The sequence below is a fragment of the Natrix helvetica genome (genome assembly GCF_964273705.1).
Source record: "Natrix helvetica genome assembly, chromosome: 5".
NCBI classification, from domain to species: Eukaryota; Metazoa; Chordata; class Lepidosauria; order Squamata; family Natricidae; genus Natrix; species Natrix helvetica.
Genome location: NC_138551.1, coordinates 76621169 through 76646535, shown reverse-complemented (window position 1 = coordinate 76646535; position 25367 = coordinate 76621169). Strand labels below are relative to the sequence as shown.

Sequence of the window (25367 nt, the reverse complement as noted above, 5' to 3'; positions counted from 1 at the left end):
TTATTCTCTATAACAGCATGTTACAAGAGGCAACCGAAGATAAGTCTTAAAAGTTTTAGAGAAAGCCATTCAAGATTTTCGTGGCTGAAACAAAACAATTTTTTCTTTTGTTTTCCTCCCCAAAAGCTAGGTGCGTCTTATAGTCCGGAGTGTTTTATGGAGCGAAAAATACAGTATTTATCATTGTAGGGTACATATTGTCTATCTTTATGATACATTCATTTCAGTTCTCGGCCCTGGAAATCTTTCCCCCTATATTGGAGAATAATGTGGTGGAATTTATAGAAAATATATTATCCATAGCAGATGATTAATATGGAGCATAGTAGTTTCAGGTGTGATCCTGACTTGGTTCAGTTATTCTGTAGCACAGAGAGGACTAAGACCCAAGGCTACTTTCCCCTTTTCATTTTATCCATATCTACCTGACATTCAGCAGCTTTCCACAAAACGTGAATAATCATAAGTAATCCTCAACTTCCAACTGTTCAGTTCTGATGGACTTACCTGGGGGCTACTTCTGGTCTGGATTCGAAGTCCGATGGTCAGACCCCTCTGCAGCCCTATGATCAAACTTTAGGATTTCAACTGGGTCATATTTACGGCCACCTGCAGTGCCACACAGTCACAGAGCTGCATTTTACGACACTTTTGCACAAAACCAACATTTATGTCCAGTTTTTGGGAAAATCGCACTCATAGGGAACCATTGGTTCACTTAACGACCACAGTATTCCTTTAATGAGCCTGGCACAATCACCACAAAAAAAGGTCATAAAATCGATTATATGACCATCACGACAAACAGTCTTGATGGACAGGCTGTGACAAACAGTCTTGATGGACGGACAGGCTGTCATTACAGTGTGGTGCCTATGATTTTGGTAACAGTAATTGCTTTCAGATCGATGTAAAATATCTGTATTTGTGGTTACAAAACACTGTTCTTATCTGGTTTAGTGGTAGCTTTATAAGCCATCAAGACAGAGTGTCTCCTAAAGGATATACAATCCAATCAAATTCTGGGCAGCATGACTAGAAGCTCAAATCTCATTGAAGAAACAGCACAGTAGAAATTAACAAACAGAAGAACAGCACAGGAGATATAGTAAATTCAAGAGGAAATAACAAGAAATTGCATGTACAGCTATTCCTGATATTTAAAAAAAGACATATGTACGGGATTGGTAGCATAGCCTAGTTCCATTTTATTAAAAGCATTTTCCTTATACAGGTTCCCTGATAAGTTATATCCCTAAGCTTTCAGCTCGGGGATGACAAGTGCAAATGAGAGCATGCCTTAAACAAAATGGATGCAATAGCCAAGACACACCCCAATGTTCTGAATTTGGGACTTGCTTTCTTTCTGCAAAGAAGAGTTCAGTGGAAATTAGACGTTGGGGTATGTGACATTTGTTTTCCCATTACACCCAACTGTCTCCATGCATTCCTTCATGTGGCCTACACGTTCACATCTCATTGGATATTTGCAAATGTTAAAGAGCCTCGGTAAACTGAAATGTCAAAATGGATTTCTGGAGGCAAGACAAAGAATTGTATGTTAATCCAGTAAAGTAAAAACAGCAGTAATTGAACATTTGCATGATGCATTAAGTCTACAGAAAATAAGATAACTTTCTTGCCCGAAAGTGCAAATACAATCAGTAGTTCAGAACTGAAGATACCATGCACAAAGTTGTTTACTGCCTGGTCCTTCATGATCATTAAATTACAGCTCAAATGTTTTGGTTGAAAAATGAACTGTAGTCCTTTAGCATCTTCATGAGTTGTTTTTAAAAAGTTATTATTTTCTGTTAAATTGCATGGGTGTATTGAGCTACAGGGTTACTCTAGGACTTAAATAGTACAGAAATCAATGTGAGCTAATAATTCCCTATGCTGGCTTGTAGGATATTGGGTTTTACATTTTGGACACTCCAGGAAACTTTCATCCAGAAGGCTTATACGTTTTGGTGAAGAACGTTTGTCTTGTATCATCAACTTGTCTTCAAAAGCAACCTGGAAGTTGTCTACGACTTCTAAACATCCACCACGTTCTGGAAGCTTCTGGAAAAAAAACTGTTGCATTTAAATATGACAGTATATCATTTATAATGTGTGCCAATGGTATTTCTTTTAGGGGTCAAATATCTAAATATAATTGAATTAAAAATGGATATCTGAGTGGAATGTAACAGAATCTAGTGATGTGTAAAGAAAAAGAAGACATTAATGTTTTATATCAGAAGTCTGTCTGACTATCTTGATATTATCTACCAATTTTCTAAATTCCCCACCAGATGCTGTTTTAAAACCAAAGGCAAAAGTTCTCAGAGGAGAACTACATGGGATTTTTCCATGTATTTTACCAGGAAATGTACATAAGGCAGACTCAAAAAGTATGTGCCCTCCTAAAAATACCCATGCGCTCCAAATTCATTGGCGACGTCCATTTTTCTCTCTGAATTCATGGCCTAACGCTAACCCTAACTGGATTTTCCCACCAATAGGATTTCCCATGTATTTTACCAGGAAATGGAGAGCAGCCAGACTCGAAAAGAAAGTGCCCTCCTAAACATACCCAGGCACTCCAAATTCTTTAGCGATGTCCATTTTTCTATCCGAATTTATGATGGCCTAACACTAACCCTAAGTGGATTTTCCTACCAATGGGATTTTCCCATGGTTTTAACAGGGAATGCAGCATCGGATAGTCAGAAGTTGCCACAGAGTGTGTGAACTTGTTATAAAAAAACAACACACCTGGCAAATAAAATACAAACTCATCAACAATTGCAGTTCAGTATACATGCTATACATGGAAAACGGAAAGGATGTCTTAGGGCTATGTAGGTCTAGTTTTGAACAGCAAAATGTACTTCAGAGTCACATTCAGCCTTTCCCCAAGACTGAACAGATATCATATCTCGGAAAAAGACTCATTTGGGTTAGAGTGTTCCTGAGAGATGCTAGAAGCACATGTACACCTTCTGTAAATATTTCCATTCCTTTCTTTTCACCTTCCCCTTTCCCCATGCATCCATCCAATTTATTGGCTGTCCATTTTACCACAGGGTAACTCTTAGTTTGCCTTTCATGCTAGATCTCTGCACAGCTCAAGTAAAGATTCAGTCTTTAATTAATCCACCAATAAATACTTACTGAGGGCTCAAGACGAGTAATTTGGTCTCTTGCCTTCCGTAGTTCCTTAAGGACTTTGTTCAACTGGATTTGCAGGTTCTGGCGATCTAGTTTTTCATTCTCAAAGTCTGATGTGCATGACTGGATCTAGAAGAAAAGAACTGGATGAAAAATGAAACGATCTCCTGTTTTTTTTTAATATCTGATAATTACATGTTCCATTTAAATATCTGTCAATATCATATTTTTCAGAGTATAAGACGCACCTTTCCCCCCCTAAAAGAGGGTGAAAATTTGGGTGTGTCTTATACACCGAATGTAGCCCCCACCCACCAGCCCCCACCCTTTGGCCTATGCCTCCCAGCAATTTACCTCCTTGCAGCAAATGGGAAAATGGGGCTTGCAGAGCGGCAATAGGCAATCCCTGCAGCCTGAAACAGCTGATCATTGGGAGGCCCCTGCTGAAACTGAAATCGAAAGTGAAATGGACTGTTTGCTGCATGGAGGCAAATTGCTGGGAGGCAGAGGCAGATTTTTTTCCCTTCTAATCAGGCTAAACTGAAACAGGCTGTTTGTTGCAAGGAGGTAAGTCAATAACTATAAATGCCTATAGAATGTTCAAATTATTAGACTTATTTTTTTAAAGACTGCTTTATTATTATTCTAGACAACTTAAAATGAAGAAGCTTTTTAAAATTAATGCTTGATCTGAAGAGGCCCAGTGCTATTGTATCTTCTTTTAAATAGCAGAGAATAACGTATAGTTCCAGAAACCCACATCAATTTTAACAGCATCTGTACAAGTATAGTCTGAAATACAATACCACAAGCAGTGTATACCGTCTGTACCGTTGGCTGTTTGCTGCAAGGAGGCAAATTACTGGGAGGCAGAGGCAGATTCCCCCCCCCTTGTTTTCCTCCCCAAAAGCTAGGTGCGTTTTATACTTCGGAGCGTCTTATACTCCGAAAAATATGGTAAATGTTACCTTTTTATAGATAAAAAGGGAGGAACAGTTTGATAAAAGAAGTAAAGACTTGTAAAGACTACAAAGGGGATACAATTAATCCTGAATGAATTTTAAATTCATATTCTGTTCAAGATTTAAACACGAGCAGTCACTATTACAAATTACATCAATAACATTACGATTTCTGGACCATAGAAATGTATACTGTTTCTATATTAGAACACATTTTTGACATTAAAATGAATATTACGGTCGTGGATATTAGTCACAGAGGTCTATGCTCCGTGTGAGAGAGAGCATAATTTCGTACCTGCTCTTCCAAAGCTGCTATTCTTGTCTGTTCTTCCTGCTGTTTTAACAAAGACTTGTGAAGCACTTCAACCTGTAAAATATGAATAGGAGATTATGTGACAATCAATACATGAAAAGCTTCCAAATAATTGATACAAGACATTTATGTGGGTTTATTTTGCTACCCTTCACTACTGCTGTGATGAAAAGAGTAACAGCATAAAGAGGAGGAAGGTCTCCTTTTCTTAACCCTTATGACTTCCAATTTCTTCTCAGCTACTGTATATTGGTCCAAATGCAGAGATAACCTTCATTGGCAAGCCTAGACAGGATGCAGGTATATCCATGCCGTTATCACCTTTGTTGGTATTTAAAGCAATGCTAGGGGAATCTATTTAGAGCAGAGAGTTGAAGATCTGCATGCTACAAATACAGTCAGTCCTCGACGTACGACCACAATCGAGCCCAACATTTCTGTTAAGCGAGACATTTGTTAAGTGAGTTTTGCCCCATTTTAACCATCTTTCTTACCTCTTAAGTGAATCACTGTAATTGATAAGTTAGTAACCCCATTGTTAAGTGAATCTGTCTTCTCCCTTGACCTTGCTCGTCAGATCGCAAAAGGAGATCACATGACCTTGAGACACAGCAACGGTCATAAGTATGAGCCGGTTGCCGGGCATCTCAATTCTGATCATGCGAAAGGATGCTACAAAGGTCGCAACTGTGAAAAATGGTCGTAAGTCACGTTTTTCAATGCTGGCATAACTTTGAATGCTCACTAAATGAATTGTTGTAAGTCGAGGACTGTCTGTACAATTCCCTTCCACCTGATTTACTTCACTCGCTGCCAAAATCAGGGTTACGACATGCACCCCGGTTGTTAACCACATTAGCAGAACCATTTAAAGAGGCTTCATTTTTAAAGTGTCTTCAGACAGACACAACTACGGTAATCCCAATCAAACTTTCCCCCACCCAAATGGAGGGAACCTGCAATACTCTGAATTCCCAACCTGCGAGATGAGTTTGGGAAGCCTGTGATAAAAAGGCATCTAGGGAACAGCACCTGAATTGAGAGGGTTTGTGCACGCTTCCTTTCTTCATCCAGCTTTTTCCTGGTTGCTTCATGTTCGTATGTAACTTTTTGCAAGACCTGCCCTTTGAGGTGGTTTTCATCCTGAAGAGCCTTAATATCAGTTTGCTTCTGCAGCTTGAGTAGACCTTCTGCATTCACTGCCTCTTGCTTAATTTCCTCATACTTCCTTTGCAGTTCGTTAAGGTTAGCATGCAGCTGGGAGACTATTCGCCTTTCTGCTTCCAGATTCCTTTCTGCTGTGGCCAACATCTGTTCGTAATATCTCTGCTTGTCTCCTTTTATGAATTCCACCAGAGGGGAAAGGGGACACGCAGAAGAACAAAAGAGACATGAAGAAATGAATATGCAAATGTGTGAAAATATGAAGGCAAACAGATTAATTCATAACTGAATTATGGCATCATAATATCTCACATATTGGCATCTCCTCATAATGAGTCCAGGAATCTTAATCACAGTAGATCAGGGGTGTCAAATTCAAGGCCCACAGGCTGCTTAAATATCAAAGGATCAGGCCGCGATGCCTCTGCCAGCCAAAACAGGTCATTTGAGGGGGGGGGGAGGAAGAGAGTGCATGCGGCTTTGACGTGGCATGTTTTCAGCCTCCCCGGCCTCCTGCAGCACTCCACCGGCCAAAAATGGGCTGCATGAAGGCCAAAAATGGCCCCTGCACTGGCCCGTTTTTAGACGCCAGAGTGCCACAGGAGGCCATGGAGTCCAAAAATGAGACACCAGGGGAGGGGGGGGGAACACGCATTTTGGCTGGCAAACTGCTGCAGGAAGTGTCTATCCCAGTTCCCCCCCACTGCTCCCTCCCTCCCCCTCCGCTGGCCCATGGAGGAGAACTACAATGTTAATCCGGCCCTAGAAGAAATTCAGTTTGACACCCCTGTAGTAGATTCTTGGAATTTTTTAAATTTAGCACCCGTACTGTAATACTATACAGTTACTTCAAATGACTGAATTTTAAGATATACTGTTTTGGGACGCTATCTTGTATACATGTTTCTTGCTTACAGACTATTAAAATTGAAAACAAAATAATTCAATAATCTAACTATTAAAATTTAACCAAAAACTGCCAAATATTTCACAGATACTAGCAACATTAAGCACTTGTTTTGTAAAATGTTCTAACACAAACATGAATTATCTCAAGGTACTTTAAATAAATAAGAATATCACTTTATCTGCTGTTTATAACGTACTTACCGTTCTAAACCAATATGGTTTTGCATGACAATCTGCTCTTTTTGTAAGAATATAGGTGGTAAAAAATAGGAAACCTGATTTAATTGTATTCTGACACAGACACTTCTTACAGCTTTCCATATGGCACTTTGTAATTACTGGAATTCTATAGCATATTCCAAGGGTACTACAGTGCTTGATGTACCTCTGCTCAAATCCCTAATAAGATTCATTTAGTGACCTTAAAAACCAACAAGCACAAATAGATTAATCCCCAAACTTAATCCATAAAATATCATTCTGAATATGTCAATGATGAAGCTCCTATTGTGACAGTTTCCTCCATACCGCCATTCCATCTCTGAATGTGTTCTTATAACAACTTTTCTAGTTCAAGTAAAAAGTCCTACTAATATGTTATTTTTGACTATCATTAGTCCCTCCGCCACTAATTTCACATGGTAATGATATGAGTTTTGTAAAATGTATCTTGGAAATTGTAATGAAAGTACAAGGCTACAAACTGTAAGTCCACATTCACATTTCTACCATCATTCAAGATAAAGAGAGAACTTAGGGATGCAGGCACAGAGAGATATTCCAAAGCCTTCCTCTCCTCTATACAATAAAATGTCTTTAAAAACTAATGGCAGAACTTGGGAAAACAGAACCATTAGTGGTATGGCACCAAGGTGGGGAGGAGAAAATTACCATTGTTCTTCTCTAGTCTGTGATTACAATGGGAATCTTGGAGCAGAAGGAACATGATTCCAGAACAACTTGTTCTGACTGAGCCTTCCCAAGATTATGAAGCAAACTCCTTGTCTCGACAAAAAACCCTTTTATTAATTTACTGTGAATTCTGCTCATTCACATCCAGCAAAGTCTTTCAAGGGAGGATTTACAGTCACAGACCTTATCTGGAGTCTCGGAGAGTCACGAACCAATTAAGCGAATTAATTGTCTCCTGCAAACTCCACTCCCCTTTCGCTCCTCTTTTATTTCCTCTGGGAGGGGCCATTCATCGTCCGCCTGTGGCCTTACTCCCAAGTCGACCCCTTTAGCTGTTCCCTGGGAGCAGGCTCCAGCTGTTCATTTGCCTCACTGATGTCTGACTCTGAAGGCAGCTGATAACTGTCAGATGGCTCAGGCCCCCTCTCTGCCTCCAATACAGAGCCATCATCAGAGCCTTCCCCAGACTCCAGGACTGGGCCATGTTCCTCCCCAACCTCCTCACTGTCTGAATCTCATGGCATACAGACCCTTAATCAAACATAGCATAAATAAGAAATATAATGCTAAGAACTATTCATGCACAAAACAAATACCTAATAGCAGAAGAATTTCCAAAAGCAAACAAAGCGTGAAACTTGTTATCAAGAGGCCTTGCCTGCATCTCTGGACTACGGAAGTCGTTCTTAGAAATATTGTAAACTCAGTTGGAATGATGTCCATTTTTCAACCAACATCTAAAAAGGAGTTTTATATGCCAGACCAAATCAACAAATCCTATTTTCCTATCGACAAAATTGGGAGTCTGGGATCTAAACAATGACCGGAATGTATTTTCTCTCCCACTCTCCCTCCTAAAAAAGTACAGTGGCACAAAGACAGTTTTTAGAAGAGCTTTTCTTACAGATGCAATGTTTTGAACAATATAAGGAAATCTGACCAATATAAGTTTTTTTTTTTATGCTACGCAGTTTGGAGACTATACCTTCTGCCCTAGCTCCTTTTGCTTGCTCTTGGATCACAGTTTTTAGCTGCTGTTCCAGGTCAAAAATCCTTGCTAAGAGATTCTGAACATAAGCCTCCCGTTGCTGGTCATATATTATCCACTGCTGGTTTTTCTCTAAAGCCTGTAAAGAGATTTGAAAATGAGTGAGGCGTCTATGAGAAAAACAACAACTATTTGTTTTATCTCCCTTTTCTGTAAATCAAATCTATCAAACACATGCTATTTGCAAGTCCTCTTTTACGACTCCTACTATTAACACGGCATTTCAGTAGAATACTGGTAGTCCTCAACTTACAACCACAATGAAACCTCAAATTTATATTGCTGAGACAGACACTTGTTAAGTGAGTTTCACCCCATTTTACGACTTTTCTTGCCACAGTTGTGAAGTGAATCATTGCAGATGTTAAGTTAGTCACACGGCTGTTAAGTGAATCTGGTCATTGATTTTGCTTGTCAGCTTGCCAAAGGGAATCACACGACCTCCGGGACACTGCAACCGTCATAAAGATGAATCAGTGGCCGAAGCAGCTGAATTTTGATCATGTGGCCATTGGAATGCTGTAACAGTCATCAGTGTGAAATAAAGGCTGTAAGTCCCTTTTTTTCAGTGCTGTTGTCAATTTGCATGGTCACTAAATGAACTGTTGTAAGCCGAGGACTACCTGTACAGCCAAAGCAAACACTAAACCAGTGAAAGATTACCTCTGTATTTTTTCTGCATTCCCTGCACACACTGCTGTTGGAAATGATTACACATTGATGTATCTTTCAATATACAGTGATAGATAGATAGATAGCCACAACAATGTTTGAAAACCTCTTTCAAAGATAACTTGAAAAGAAACAGATTAAATTAGACAATGCGTGTAGATTTGGATGTTATTTACCTTAATTTTTAACGGAACCCAATAGAAGGGAAAAGGCAATTCTATGCATCCACTCATTCTAGATTAAATCGACAAGATTTCAGGCAGCCATATGATGATATCCCAGTACATTTGTTACCTATTGTTCCTTGGCTTGTTCAAACTATGAGTCACATAAAAGTAGGACAGTGGCAATGAGCTTGAGGAATTAGAACAAACTCATTTATCACAGGTTCCAAATTGTGCTTTCTTAAGTGCAAGCCACATTGAGAATCAAACTTGCTCTATCACATGCCAAACATTTTCTTATGCAACTATTCTAGCACCTTTTAGATGGACTGTGTACCTAGGACAGTACAGTCATATACATGTACGAAAGTTGTTAGTGAAATAAAGTATAAATTAGGAAGGAAGGGTGTTAAAAACAAGCCTAGAAAAAAAGAGATGGCTTGAGAGAGAATAAAAAAGAAACATTTAAAATAAGCCACCGTTGCTTATTTGGGTCACAAAAGCCTCCCCCCCCCCCCCCCCCAACGAAGAATGACCTATTGCTGGAGATTACAAGTAGTTCTTGATTGTTGAACCATGGTTCAAAATTACAAGAAACTTGAAAAAAGTCATTTGCTACCTCTGCTCGCATTTATGACCATTGAACCACCCCGCAGTCACATGATCACAATCTTGGTGTTTGGCAACCAGCTCGTATTTCTGATCACCTCAAGCGATTTCCAACAAAAATCTGGTTAGAGAATTCTGGGTATTGAAGCCCGCAAGTGTTAAAAGTTGCCAAGGTCGGACTCCCATGCTTTAAAGTCTCCCCCAGAATTAGTGATTCCAATACAATTTTAAGGTTGGCTCCAAATATACTGAGCCCTGTGAAGCTGAGAAGTGTTTTTATATCTTCCCAAGATATTCAGCTTAATGTTTAAAGAGTTTATAATTTTTCGTTCCTTCACACATAAGAATTTAAGGCCAAAGTACACAATGAATTCAATATGCGGCTTCCTTACGTATTGTATTTCTTGTAGTATAAGTGTGTGGCAGCTGATTTGGTAGAAGGGAAATGTATGTGTATTATTTCTATGGTGACAATGGAATTTTTTAACATTATCATTTCATGCATGGACTGTGTGGCTTTTTGTCCATAGAGCCCTGGGAGTAAATAATTAATTGTATCATCTATCTATCTATCTATCTATCTATCTATCTATCTATCTATCTATCTATCTATCTATCTATCTATCTATCTATCTATCTATCTATCATCTATCTATCTATCTATCATCTATCTATCTATCATCTATCTATCTATCATCTATCTATCTATCATCTATCTATCTATACGGAGTGGTGACAATGCTATCTATCTATCTATCTATCTATCTATCTATCTATCTATCTATCTATCTATCTATCTATCATCTATCTATCTATCTATCTATCTATCTATCTATCTATCTATCTATCTATCTATCTATCATCTATCTATCTATCATCTATATATGCGGAGTGGTGACAATGCTGTATTGCAGGTTAATTCTGCTGACTGCCAGCGGTTCAATCCTGACTGGCGCACAGTTGACTCAGCCTTCCATCCTTCCGAGGTTGGTAAAATGAGGACCCAGACTGTTGCGGACAATATGCTGACTCTGTAAACTGCTTAGAGAGGGCTGTAAAGCACTGTGAAGTGGAATCTACGTCTAACTGGTATTCTAAGTCATATATTGCTATTCTACCTAGGTCTAAGAGAGATGGACTGGCCCAAGGTCACCAAGTTAGTTTTGTGCTTAAGGCATGATTAGAATTCACATTCTCATGTTTCCTATCAGATGCCTTAACCATTACAACAGAGTTCCCCAATCTTTTTGACTTTGCGGACTGGAGGGGGGGGGAGTGAGTCTGGGGATTGGAGACCCCTGCACTATAACACTTGGCTCTTACTTTGTCCCATATTTTGATCCTAATCTTGACCTGTCATTGTACACCCAGCATTGAAGCATCTGCAATTTATTGGCTTGTGATATTAGCTTTGGTTAGAAACCTGGACCTAAAGGACTAATCCAGTTCCAAAAAGGATATGAAACTTTTACTTTCAGTTTATTGTGAACTTTAATACACAAAAAACGCCCTTCAAAGCAAATTAAAAATTTAAAACTAGTAATTTTCAGAACAGAGATAAAGATCTCTGCCCTGCCCTCTTTACTGAGTGTGAAAAAAGTATACACAATGTATAAAAAGGTATTGTCACCATTCATAGATGGTGTAGCATATAGGAAAAAGCAAATATAAATAAGTTAAGGAACTGTAAATGAAGACTAGAGTGTACTTTTCTTTAAGATCAACAAACTTTCGGAAGAACAGAGTAAATGCATGTATATCATGTTTTATAAAGTACACCTATTTTGAATAATTCCATATTGAGAAGTTTCTGAAATCTCTTTAAGTTGTACTTATTTTTTTTTGTAATTTTTCAGTGAATTAATACTAAACAAGCAATTTGGATTACAAAAATCTCAGAAAAATATTCCATTATAATTCATATATAAAATACTTATAAGTATTTTCAACTGAAGGTACTTGGAAGAACTGTATAGAACTGTAACCTTTTTTAAACATACATTGCAGGAGCTGATTATTGCTGAAATATTTTTATGAATAGAACGATAAACATTAGGGGCAGGGCCTTTTCAGCAGCAAACCTTCCCTAATATAACTCCCAAGGAATCTATCCATTCTCTTCAAAATTATGACAATGAATTCCATTCCAATAATACATTATCCAAGATAATGTATTATTTTGATTTTGATTGCTATATATTGTTGCTACTTCTGAAAGATGGCATTCAACAAGATGCCCTAGAAATGCATAAAAATGATATCACAGTATCCCCAACTGGTTGCTTGGTTTTAGAAAAAATGTATGCTCCTTGTTGAAATAAAATTTCCACAAAAGTAAAGCAATGCATTTAATGTGTAGTTATATGTAGGAGATTAAAAGACCCTGACAAACATTCCTTATTTCTTTACAGATAAAACACTTATGATAACGGGTAGATCAAACCATTTAATAATTATTCAATTTTTAAACTTTATTTGAATCCATATGGAAGGCCTTCAATAGCTCAACAGAAGTGTTTCTTTATACAGACATCATTTGTATTATATTGAAGTAGTTTTTGAATTTAAGAATAGTTTTCTTGAGATACAAAGGTTACTTATTAGTGGAATTTAAGGCACTGTCTTTATAGCTCAGAATACTATTTTCACGGTCCTCTTTATATTTTTCCTCAAATGAAAAAAACAACAACAGAGATGTAGATGAGGTAACAATATTTAGGAGATGTAATCTAACAATGTTATAGGCTTTCAGTCCCTGGCGTTGTTTGAAGTAATCATATTGAACTACACTGCATTTTTGTTTAATCATCCATTCTTAATTGTTACTGGAACTGGATGTGCCATTTCATAGCAAAAGAGGCCAAGGCATAAAAAGAAAGCCCACGTTAAGCTTTCAACGTGGTTTCACCCTCTTTTCCAGCTAAGAATGGGAAATGAAATGTTGGCTGCCTGCCATACCTTCAATTTGTTTGTTTTATTCAGAAAAGCAGAGAAATATTATAAAGCTTCAGATGCAGGTCAGGTGCACAGACTTAACTGCTAACCAAATGCTCTTTGTGTGACTGAACTATAACAGCAGCTAATTAAGTGGGGGAGGCATCACATCAGGGTTCCGCCTACAGACAAATACACAAATAGTTGAATGGATAAATTACAATTTAATTGTTTTATTGCTGTTTGGATGAGATAATTTGCTGCTCTTTGAATGGATACATTCCAAAACATTAAGGATCAAAGTATAATTTATTCATGATACTGGAGGAGACCCATGTTACCCTACAGTGGCAAAAAATAAGGAATCTGGCTATACTTTTTCAGACTAAGGCATTTTAAATTTTACTGGTAAGTGACTCATATACAGTATAATGTCGAGATCACAAAGGTATGGCATAAACCAGCTAGTTATTAGCTTTTGTTGCATAGCATTTTATAATTACCATATTTTTGAAGTATAAGATGCACCTGAAAATTTGGGTGCGTCTTATACACCGAATGTAGCCCTACCCACCCGCCGGTCCCCACCCTTTGGCCTCTGCCTCCCAGCAATTTACCTCCTTGCAGCAAATGGAGAAAATGGGGCTTGTGGAGGCAGCAATTGGGAGGCCCGTGCTGAAACTGAAACTGAAAGTAAAATGGACTGTTTGCTGCACCAGGCAAATTGCTGGGAGGCAGAGGCAGATTTTTTTCCCTTCTAATCAGGCTAAACTGAAACAGACTGTTTGTTGCAAGGAGATAAGTCAATAACTATAAATGCTTATAGAATGTTCAAATTATTAGACTTATTTTTTAAAGACTGCTTTATTATTATTCTAACTTAAAATGAAGCTTTTTTAAAATAAATGCTTGATCTGAAGAGGCCCAGTGCTATTGTATCTTCTTTTAAATAGAATAACATATACTTCCAGAAAGCCACATCAATTTTAACAGCATCTGTACAAGTATAGTCTGAAATGTAACACCACAAAGTGTATATCTTCTGTGCTGTTTGCTGTTTGGTGCAAGGAGGCAAAATGCTGGGAGGCAGAGGCAGATTTTCCCCCCTTGTTTTCCTCTCCAAAAACTAGGTGCGTTGTATACTTCGGAGCATCTTATACTCCCAAAAATATGGTAGCTCACTTTCATGCAGTCCATGGAACCAAATTCAATTCCTGCCTCCTCCCTGAATGAAGAAACTGAGTCCAAATTTAAATCCATCTCAGCACAATATCTGAACTGGTGTAATTAATACAGTATTTTACAGGTTAATATAATCATATGCAAGTAGTCCTTGGTTAACAACCACTCATTCGGCAACCGTTTAAAGTTTTATTAGGGTGATGTTACAAGTACAGTGAATGATACTTGCAATTATTCCTCAACTTCGTGTTGTTGCCAGTATTCCCATGACTGTGGGGAGCTACAGATCTGATAGCTTACTAAAAAAAATTAAATGAAATTTTGTATTTGATCCTAATCTCCTTGCTACAGCTACATTCACATATACTCTTTGTTGGGAAAACAGTGACAATTAGCTCCAAACAGGCTAATATAGGATAATTCTACATTATCTGTATTTACGTAATGTTATTTTATGCCTTAAATAAAATATATAATGTATTTGATAAAATGCCTTACATCTTTCAGTTGAATTTCAACTTCATGTATGTTGACTGGAGTTCCAGCAAAGTGCACAGCCTTTTCCTGTTAAAAAATAGAATAGTGAAACAGTTCAATTCCATTAACTGAAAGCTGATGTCTGTGTGGTGAAGATAGGAGCAGGTGCTGGTAAATTATGCCTTGAAAGCACTGGGTTTCTGTAATTTTTCAAACTGCTGAAACATTCAAGATTCTCTATATCATATTTCTACTAAATATTTCCTTCAGCAGAATAAAAGAGCTTGGCAAATTTAAAAAATACTAATTCGGATGGAACCTGGTTATATTTAGATGAGGGACCACCATACAATCCTATGGCTCACGTCTTGGGAGGGAGGGAGAGAGGGAGGAAGCAGAAGGCAATGTCAAACTGTTTCCATACCAACATGGTCTTTTCTATGTCATCATCATTAGTTGAATTGACTCAAAGGAGATTCTTTAATGAATTCCAGAACAGAATCTAATGCGCTACCTAAAATAGCAAAATTTCATGTATTTGGCAAAATATGACATAAATTCTAAAAGTCTTTGGATAAGTGTCAGATTACCTGGATTAGAATCTATTATTTTAAAACATTGCATATTACAGCTTCAGGATAAAAGAGTAATATGTCCCTAACCTATGTAGCCAGCCTGTATATATTTGAGTTTAATTGTGCTTATTGTTTTGCATAATGACTGATATGTTTCAATTACCCAATATCTATAAACATCCTTCCTGATTTGGACAAGCATCTAACTTATCACTGTGGCGTTTGATATTTTAGTTTTCAGACTCTATAAGATTGATACTCTACTGCCATCTACTTTCAAGAAGTGGTAGTTTTCTAATCCTTTCCTATAATGTCCCTTAGCTAATCAGGTCAGTGGAGTCAAATTTATAATCTGTTCAACTTGGCTTTTAACAGAGGAATGTCCACAAAAGCACTTTTCAGCATGCGCTGGTGACGTCTCGCCTGGACTACTGTAACGCTCTCTACATGGGGCTTCCCTTGAAATGCACTCGGAGACTGCAGTTGGTCCAGAATGCGGCCGCGCGGGTGATTATGGGGAGTACCAAGTACTCCCATGTGACACCTCTCCTGCGCGAGCTGCACTGGCTTCCTGTGGTCTATCGAGTGCGTTTCAAGGTCTTGATTATGATCTTGAAAGCGCTCCATGGCTCAGGACCTAGTTACCTGCGGGATCATATTCTGCCCCATACATCCCTACGACCCATCCGCTCGCACAGAGAGGGACTTCTCCAGGTGCCGTCCACCAGACAGTGCCATGGGGCGGCGCCTAGGAGCAGAGCCTTCTCTGTGGCGGGCCCAGCCCTGTGGAATGACCTCCCCCCGGATATTAGGACCACTACTGACCTCCGCTCCTTCCGTGTCAAGCTCAAGACCCACCTTTTCCAAATAGCTGGCCTGGCTCAACCATAACTTTGTATCGCTCCTGATGGGTTTTTTTTTAATTTAGTAATTTTATTTAAGGGGATTTTAAATTGTGTTTTTAATTGTCTTTCACTTATAAGTCAACTCTCCTCCATGCACATATGTATATGTCTCTGTTCTTTTTGTATATATGTTTGTCTTATGTGTATTTTTATTTGTTTTGATTGTACGCCGCCCCGAGTCCTTCGGGAGAGGGTTGCGGCTAATCAAATAAAAATTATTATTATTATTATTATTATTATTATTATTATTATTATTATTATTATTATTATTATCTAATCCAAGTGTACATAGAAATAAAAATTATGTACATCCATTTTTCATCTATCCTTACAGTTGACTTAATTACACAGAGTTATCAGTTAACTTTTCCACGTGGCAAAAATGCTATGAAAACCTGATCTCCCATTGGAAATAACAAGACAGGGTGAAATTCTAGAACATTTGTTCTTGCTCAGCAGAATAATCCAAAATTAAAATATTCTGTGTGGACCACTGTATCTGTCTACTAGGTTTAAATTAAGGATGCTAAAGATAATAATTAATTTGTTAACTTCATTATTATGAGCACTTATGCAAACCAGTACAATTTTAACAGAATTTCAATTTAAAAATGGAGCATTATAAAAATAAAATAGAGCATAAAAATATATAGAATTTATTAAAAACAAAAGCAACAAAATACATAAGGAGTGAGTAATATCTTAGGTTATTTCCAACAACGGCAGAGAGACAGACAGAAATAAATGAATATGAATTTATTAGCTGTACCTGACTGTTTAGTTAAGAGTTTAGAATACTGAAATGTCAAAGTTAAAATTTATCCCCAAGGACCATGAGATTACCATTTTATTAATTTAACTGCTCTCCTGAAAGTCATTTCTGAAATATCTGCTGGGAGGGAAACAATAAGAACATCTGTTTTTGCTATGTCTGATTGTTAAGGGGGATGTGAATAAAATGTTATTTCGGTTTCAATAAAAGGGACATCAAAGGATATATGCAGTTGATTCAATTTCCTTTCAGAGACAACAGTCTTGCACAGGTGTGCCATTATCTCTCTCTTCCAGATGAGCTGAAAGTAAGGCTCCTAGTCTGGTAAAAGCTCTTATCTATGTTCAGTAGAAAATGCTGATATGTTATAATATGGCACCTGTGAATGGTCTCCCTTAAGGTACAGGGTTTTGCAGTAAAGCTTAGGTCGTTTTTAAATCTAAGTTCAGAATCAGCTTTTTTTTTTTAATATCTGAAGAACTTTTTGGTAGCCAGTCAAGATCAGTTACTGTGTGGACAATCTTGGATTTATTTCAGTTAACAATGCGGGAGGAAAGGTATCTTCTGAAGTTAAGGCCACCAAAGGGCTTTCAAAGATTAGTTTGAGTCAACCTCTCAGAATGCAATGTCAAATTTGGGCTTTAATGCAGTCAGGCTTACAGCTAATCCTAATAATAAATAATTAACTGGTCACATAGAGGGGGACAGTTAGAAATTTTGACCGAACAATTCCAGAGACTGGTGATAGCTGAGATCAGTGCATCATGAAGCAGGTAGCACACTACCTTAGCTCTGAAGATTTCAACTGTGGTGATGGCATGCTTATTACTGTTGTGGGGTGGTGAATTATAAAGTGATGCAAAGATGCAAATCACTAAGCCATTCTTGTTCCATTTCCTTAACACTACTTTGCAACAATGCAATTTTTCGTATTTATTTAATTCAGCTCAGAGATTTCCCAACTTGTTGACTCTGAGTGGCTCATAGCATAAAAAGTAAACAGCAATGTGCAATCCAAATAAAATGAACAAGATGGTGATTTTGGCCAATAGCATCATCCATCCATCCTACAAGTCAGGGAATAGAAGCAGGTCTTTAAGACTCTCTGGAACATCATCAGGCCAAGAGTCACTCAATCTCAGGGGGAACCTCATGCCAAAGGACAGGTACTATGACAGAGAACTCACATTTCTCTATCTATTTTCTTCCGATTATCAAGCAGTGGTGTGATAGATAGCACTGCTTGATATACAGAGCCTAGAGTACATCAACCCTGTCGGATCAAGCCATACAGATTGATATGATGGGAGATTGGACAGTCCCTCAAAAAATCAGGCTCTAGGCAACAAAGGGCTTCATAGATCAAAACCAGTATCTTGAATTACCGTATTTTTCGGAGTATAAGACGTACCTTTCCCCCCCCACCCCAAAAAAGAGAGTTAAAACCTCATTGCGTCTTATACTCCAAATGTTGCATCAGCCATACCTGAGGGGAGGGGGAGGGAGTTGGTGCGGTGGTGGCAATGGTAACAACGGCGGCAATGGCGACAATGGATTGGCGTTATTGTGGAAGGCTGAGCCAAGCGCCAATCAGAAAGGTGACATTCAAATGATTCTGGGAAACCGTTTTCTATAAATTGAGGTGAACTGCCAGTTGAGGCATTAGCCGAGGAGCCCTGCCACACCGGACTTCAACTTGCTGCCGGACCTGCTCCTGACCTACTGCCCCAGCTGCCCGGGTGCCATCCGAGCCGCCCTGCCGCTGCCCGAGAAGCCTGCCTCACCTGCTCCCGGATGAAGCCAAAACCACTGCTGCCACCCCGCCATTGCCTGATGAGCCTGCCTCACCTGCTCCTGGGCGAAGCCAAAGCTGCTGCTGCTGCCCCTCCACTGCCTGGAGAAGCCTACCAACTGCTCCTGAGCTGCTTGACAGGGTTGCAAGGATCTTCAAACATGACAGCTTTAAGACTTGTGGACTTTTAAGTCCCAGAATTCCTGAGGGAGGTAACATGACTGGAAGAGGAATTCTGGGAGTTGAAGTCCACAAGTCTTAAAGCTGTCAAGTTTGAAGACCCCTGGGTTAGGCTTAAGGTTAGCACATTTGTAATGGGTTAGGGTTAAGGTTTAAGGCTTATTGCCTGTTTGCAGGTTGGGGTTATGGAAGAAAAGAATCACCAACATCCTAAAATTCTCAGCTTGCTATGGTTACCGTAGTTTAGGGTGGGGGTGTAATGATGAAATGTGTGCGTATGAATATATGAATGTGGTTTCAGCTACAGTGTACTGTATTGTTATAAAGGACACATTTGAGTTCTTTCTTGCAGAAAAATGTCAATGCCAATAAGGCAGGCTTCTAAAATCTCTTTCAAGCTAGAAGTCGTGAAATATGCTGAGGAACATGGAAACAGAGCAGCGGAGAAACATTTTGGGCCATCTCCAACTGAAAAAATGATAAGAGAGCGGAGGAAACGGGTGGATAAGCTGCAAAAGGGGAAAGATAAAAGCAAGCACAACTTTTGTGGGCTGCCTGCAAAGTGGCCACAATTAAGAGGACGACATGGCAGACTGGATCACAGATCACCGGAACAGTGACTTCGCAGTCACCAACAAAAGTGGTGATGTATGAAGCCAAACGCATTGCTACACAGAAAGGCATTCAGGATTTTACTGGATCCCCATCGTGGCGCTTCAGATTTATGAGGCGATGTGGCCTTGCTATGCGCACCAAAACTAGAATTGCACAAAGAATGCCAAAAGAGTATGAAGCTAAGATTCTGTCTTTTCATACTTTTGTGATAAAACTCCAGGAAGAGAAATAATTTTGAGATTGGCCAGATTGAGATTATGGATGGAGTCCCGCTAACTTTTGATGTACCATCAAATAGGACTGATGTGAAAGGTGCCAAAAGCATAACCGTGACAACCACAGGACATGAGAAGACATATTACACTGTTGTGTTGTCCTGCTGTGCAGATGGCACCAAATTGCCACCAATATTAATATTCAAAAGGAAAACCTTCCCAAAAGAAGTGATTCCAAGAGGTGTTGTTGTGCATGTCCATGAAAAAGGATGGATGGATGAGCATGGCATGAAAGTAGGGATTGAAAAAGTGTGGTCCAAACGTCCTGGAGGGCTCTGAAAAAACCAGCTTTATTAGTGCTTGACCAGTTTAGAGCACATATTATGACAGCGCTAAGAAAAGATTCAAAGAAGTGAAGACTCATTTAGCTGTAATTCCTGGGGGTCTTACCAGCCAGTTGCAACCTCTTGATGTTTCCATCAACAAGCCATTCAAAGTCTACATGTGAGAAGAGTGGAACAAATGGATGGCTGCTGGTAATCATACACCCACTGGACTAATGAGGAAGCCCGCTATCACTCAAGTTTGTGAATGGGTGAAAACATCATGGAAACTCAGTGAAGGACAAAACTGTTACACGATCCTTCAAAAAATGTGGCATTAGCAATGTCTTAGATGGAACTGAAGATGATATCATTTGTGAGGGTAGCGAAGAAAGTGATACACTGCCTGTGCCACTGCATTCTGGGTGAGCTGAGGATTCCAGGTGGTGTCCAAAGGCAGCCCAATGTAGAGTACACTGCAGTGAAGTGAAGGGCATTCTAATCTAGGAAAGGGCATACACCAAATGGAGCTGTGCAAGCATTTCTTACTCAGCATGAGCTGTGAGTTCAGACATACACCACCCCCCTCCCAAGATTGCATGTCACTCTTAAATAGGCAAATGCTACCCCATCCAAGGCCAAAGAGTTCAAAAGGAGCTCAGTCCCAAATAATCTCCTAATAGCATGATGAGGAAAAGGGTTAGGTAACATTGCACACATTTTTATAAACTCACCTGGGCGATCTGGACATTACTGGCTCTGCTTTCAAGATCTGTACATCTTGCAGAAACTGCAGATATGTGATTTTTCTGCCATTCTACCTCTTCCGAGAGTGAATTTAGTAGCTGTTCTCGCTTAGCCACTTCTTTTGTTTTCTCTTCTAGCTGACCTTGTAGAGAAGCAACATCTGTACTTTTGCTTCTACTCCTTAACTCATCTTTCAGGACCTGGATTTCTTGATCTTTCTCTCCAAGTTTATTTTTATATTCTTCTATTTCTGTTTCAAGGGCAAGTATTTTCTATATGAAGTACAAGCAAGCATTTAACAAGAAAAAAAAAGGTCAGTTTCCAAACTATAAATTCCTGATTGAGTACAAATGGCTAATCATGCTGGCAACTATTAATCTATTGGAGAATAAAGATAGTAAAATTAGAGTTATGGCACAGGATTTGGAATATGATTGTACTAATCTGCCTAGAAATTGCCCATTTAATTGTAGGTATTCTCTCATTAAAATATTCTCACATTTTACCAAAATATGTTTAGTATGCTAAGCATAGACAAAAAAACCTCCCCAAACAAGACAAAAAAAGGCAGCAGCTAAATTCAATTCTTATGAAATTAAGGATTTAATGTTAATATGAAAGCGAAACAAAAAATAGAAGAGCCTCTACCACTTTCACTAACAAAAAAAAATTCAACACAACTCCAATATAAATAAGCGATATATACATAAACAGCTCAGATAATGCATTATCAACTGCCAGCTATTTACAAATTAAATTGTAATTTAAATAGTTCAAAACAGAGAAAAAGCAGGGGTATCTATTACTCCTGGTAAGACATCACATTACAGTTAGGCAGAGTTTGGCAGCATGGCTGACTCAGGAATTCTGGGTTGAAGTTCACAAGTCATAAAAGGGCCCTCATTCCCCACCCTTGCGGTAAGGGTTACCAGCCCATTATCAATTAGTTTCTTTTGTAATTAGGTGAAAAGTGAAGCCCTTGCTTTACAAAATGCTTTGTCTCAATCTTAATATCCACGTTTTAATTTAGATGCAAAATGATTATTTTAATTTATATTACCTCCAGAAGCCTCTTTCTTTCTTCGGGCGTCATTTTTCTTTTCTCCTTAATGATTTCTTCCAAAGACTTCTTCAAAGCTGCATTTTCTTTCTTATACACCTGCAATTCTGACTCAGATTTGGAATCACCAGATTTGAATCCCCACTTCTTTGATGTCATACTTGAGGTTTTCCAAAAAAAATCATCAGGCACTATTCAAGAAGCAGCCACTTCATCTGCAAGATTTTTTTGAAGGAAAATCTTCCTAAATTCCAAACCCACAAATAGTACAAGCCCAAGGGAATTCTTTTCTAATATATATTATTACAATTAATCAATTTATTCATATTTTTATTGTACGCCAACACAGGGTTTTACAACAGAGAGATAAAAACATGTAGGATTCTGCCCCATCATAAATATGATGAAAAATAAAAATTCCTTTCAAAACCCTCTGAACATTTTGGTAAAATAGCAAAAGTTCTTCCCAAATAGAACATTAAACTTTAACAATTAACATTATGAGGAAATTAAAGAAAACAGACACAACTGCCTTCAACTAGCCATCTTAAACCTAGCCAAATGAGGTAGCCTGTGCCAGAGATATTATGGTAAAGAATCTTGCAACTGGATGTCTCACGTTTAAAAACAATAAAACCTGAAATGCAGCCAGATAAATTTGAGACACCGAGAGGTGAGGAGAAACGCCATTCCCCAATTAAGATGTCTCTCCAATTGTTGCTTGTCTTGTGGAGGGAAAAATTACATGGACCTGTATTTTTTCATGCACATCAGCTGAGATGAACAATCATTTTATTGATTAAAAGATTTTATCTCAGACTTGATTAAACATTAAAATTGAAGTAAATGGAAATACCTTCAAATATGACATGCTCAAAAGGGCTGGAATAGAAAAATAGCTCTAAAAATATGATAACTGCCAGCTATTCCCTGTCAGCCCAATCTACTTTATCTTGTCATGGGGAAATAGAAGTATTAAGCATGTTCGCTGCCTTGATATACATACATACATACATACATACATACATACATACATACATACGTTAATAAAATGCTAAATAAATGCCCATTTTAGAATCAATTACACAGAAGCAAGAGAATCACACAGATTACAAAGGAATGCAAGGCCAAATGTTATGCTCATAGCAACAGAATTAAGGTATGCTAATTAGAAGCTGAGAAAATACGTTATTACTCATTATGAAAGTAAAACTGGAAAATTCTAGAACTAGAGATGTGCATACTAGCTGTTCACATCTGACTATATAACGGCTTTTCACCTCTTGCAAGGAGTCCACCACATTCAACATTTTTGCCTTGTGTGCTGAATTGTTTTATGGTGTTTTGACCTGAGCAAGTAATCAACTTTAGAAAAGCACTAACTGTTGTGATAAGATAAAGAAGTCCTCAAGTCACACCCAAGTCCCCTTTTTATTTTTTGGCAAAGGGGGTCGGAAATGTCTTTGTTCTTGCATGGTTCCATGATGTCCCAATGGAGACACAGCCTAGGGATTTCCTAGTGGTTTCCCTTCCAGCCCTAAGAGGAACGAGTGTGTGTTCCTTTCAAGATTGAAAGGTGCTTTTTCAGGAAACAACTGGACTTTGTTTTTTGTTTGAAGACACTTCGCATCTCATCCAAGAAGCTTCTTCTGGTCTGACTGGATGGTGGGGAATGGAAGGATTTATATCCCTTGCAGACAGCTGGTCATTTGCATCCTTTTAGAGGGTCATTGAGGCCTCTATTACATCTGTTTCTACTTCTACTGAGATGGTGTCCTGTCACGTTTGAGGAGAACTTTGGGGATATGATTTTCCTTCACGGTGTATGCAGGGGGTACCCTATCCCATCGTCAGTTCCAGATCCAGCTATGGGAACTTCCTGGGACCTCAGGGGGTACCCTTGAGCTGCGATTTCCTGCCCTGTAGCCGGAACATTGTGAGTGAAACAGGGTGGTTGGTGGTGAATGGAGAATAGAGAGCGTTTTTCTGCTGCTGGTGTGGGTGTGGTTGTTGTCGTCGGGGCTCCCTGCCTGGGGTTTCTGCTGCTGTCGCTGCCGCTATCCACGCCATGGTATTATCCCGGTTGCTCCCCCCTGCTTATGGATGTGATAGACTGGATTAGCGGGGGAATGGCTGAGGCAGCTGGCATGGGTATTGATGCCAGCGGAAGATGGACTTTGGCAGTTGGTGTGGGCGTGGTTGGAGTGCGCCTGTGTTGTGGCCCCCACCAGTATCACCGCCGTTGCCTAGGCCACCGCACTGTGCCATTTGTGACACTATGGACTGGGTTAACGGAGTGCGGCCCCAGCGACAGATATGAGTGCGGCTGGCATGGATGGAGCTCAGTTGTTGGAGCAGCTGCCACTGCCACCATCATTGCCCGCTTCACCAACCCACAATTTATCATCTGCAGTGATTTTGATATTTGACCGTTACCCTTACATATTGTCTTCAACATCGACCATGGCTATGATGGACATAAGCCTCCCGCTATCCCCTTGAACACTGTCGGCTGCCCCCCCCCGCCCCCTGTGGATATGTCATCTCCCCGTTCCATCTCCCTGTGATGTCGCTCTGTTTTGGTTGATGCCACACTCTCCTCTATATTATAGTGCAACAGAACTTTACTCCCTTCGGGAAGTCCCCCTTTCCCGGGGATGGTCTTCTTGCTTATCAAAACGCTTCCTTAATGATGGATCTTGGGATCCCGAGAGGTGGCATGCGAAGAAGAGGCTTCTTAGGGGTTTTTTACGTGCATTGCATTTTGGGGATTCACGCACGCGCTTTGGCACTGGGTGCTGAAAAGGTTAGCCATCACTGCCGGGGGTTGGACTACAGGACCTCCAAGGCTCTGCCCTGCCCTGCTCTATATTCCCTTCATTCCCCACCATCTATCAGAGATGAAGAAGCTTCTTGGATGAGAAGCGAAACGTCTTCAAAGAACAAAAAAAACCCACTAAACCCTCCCCAAAAGCCCAGCTGCCTCTTGAAAAAAGTTCCCTTGGGACCTTCATGACCCTGCAGGCCTGAGAATCTCCATATATGGACATCGGCCAAGGGCAATAACCGCTTCCAAGGCAGACCTCCCTTTCTTTCCACACCGATTCAAAAGGACCGAGACACGCCAAGGGCGGAAAAAACGCAGCGTCCCACGCCCTCCCCGTACAGACCTCAGCGGAGCCTCTGGAGCGCTAGGTGGACACAGCCGGGCGGAGACGGGCGCTTTCAGATGGCAAGGCGGCACCGACAGCACACCGCGCCCTCCCTTCCACGGAAGGAAGGGGACGGGACGGCCCGGAGCGGAGCGGTGAGCAGGAAACAACGGCAGAACCGCTCCGCTTCGAACTGACGCCCTCTCGAACGCGGCTTCCGAGAGTTTGAATCCAGCGGCTGCGTGTGTGACGCCACTTCCGCCCGGTTGCCAGGCTACGAGCGCCGCGTGGATCCAAAAGGAAGGCGCGGCGGAACTTGACGGCTTCGTGACGTCACGGGCGGGTTCCCTTCCCTGACGTTAGATCGGAAGGAGCGTTAATGAAAAGAACGAAGGCTGCGGGGGGGGGGGATTTTGCAAAAACAAACAAACACACACACACACACACACACACACACACACACACACACACACACACACACACACACGGGATACTTTAATGAAGGTTTTATTTTCTAACCAGT

General features: G+C 39.8%; 1 protein-coding gene across 2 annotated transcripts; it reads right to left on the bottom strand.

Annotated features, from left to right (window-relative positions):
* Nucleotides 1-1184: 1184 nt before the first annotated feature.
* On the bottom strand, nucleotides 1185-25101 carry CEP55 (centrosomal protein 55). 2 transcript variants are annotated; one of them, XM_081953949.1, is made up of 9 exons: nucleotides 24863-25101; nucleotides 21693-21907; nucleotides 20620-20904; nucleotides 14530-14595; nucleotides 8408-8549; nucleotides 5470-5774; nucleotides 4420-4491; nucleotides 3163-3288; nucleotides 1185-2079 (listed from the first exon to the last, which is right to left on the bottom strand). In XM_081953949.1, exons 2-9 carry the CDS (start codon nucleotides 21849-21851, stop codon nucleotides 1858-1860), a joined length of 1377 nt encoding a protein of 458 aa, XP_081810075.1. In that variant the 5' UTR covers nucleotides 21852-21907; nucleotides 24863-25101; the 3' UTR covers nucleotides 1185-1857. The 2 variants fall into 2 exon arrangements, with proteins under 2 accessions (XP_081810075.1, XP_081810076.1); XM_081953950.1 differs by having other exon boundaries at nucleotides 1185-2067.
* Nucleotides 25102-25367: the final 266 nt, after the last annotated feature.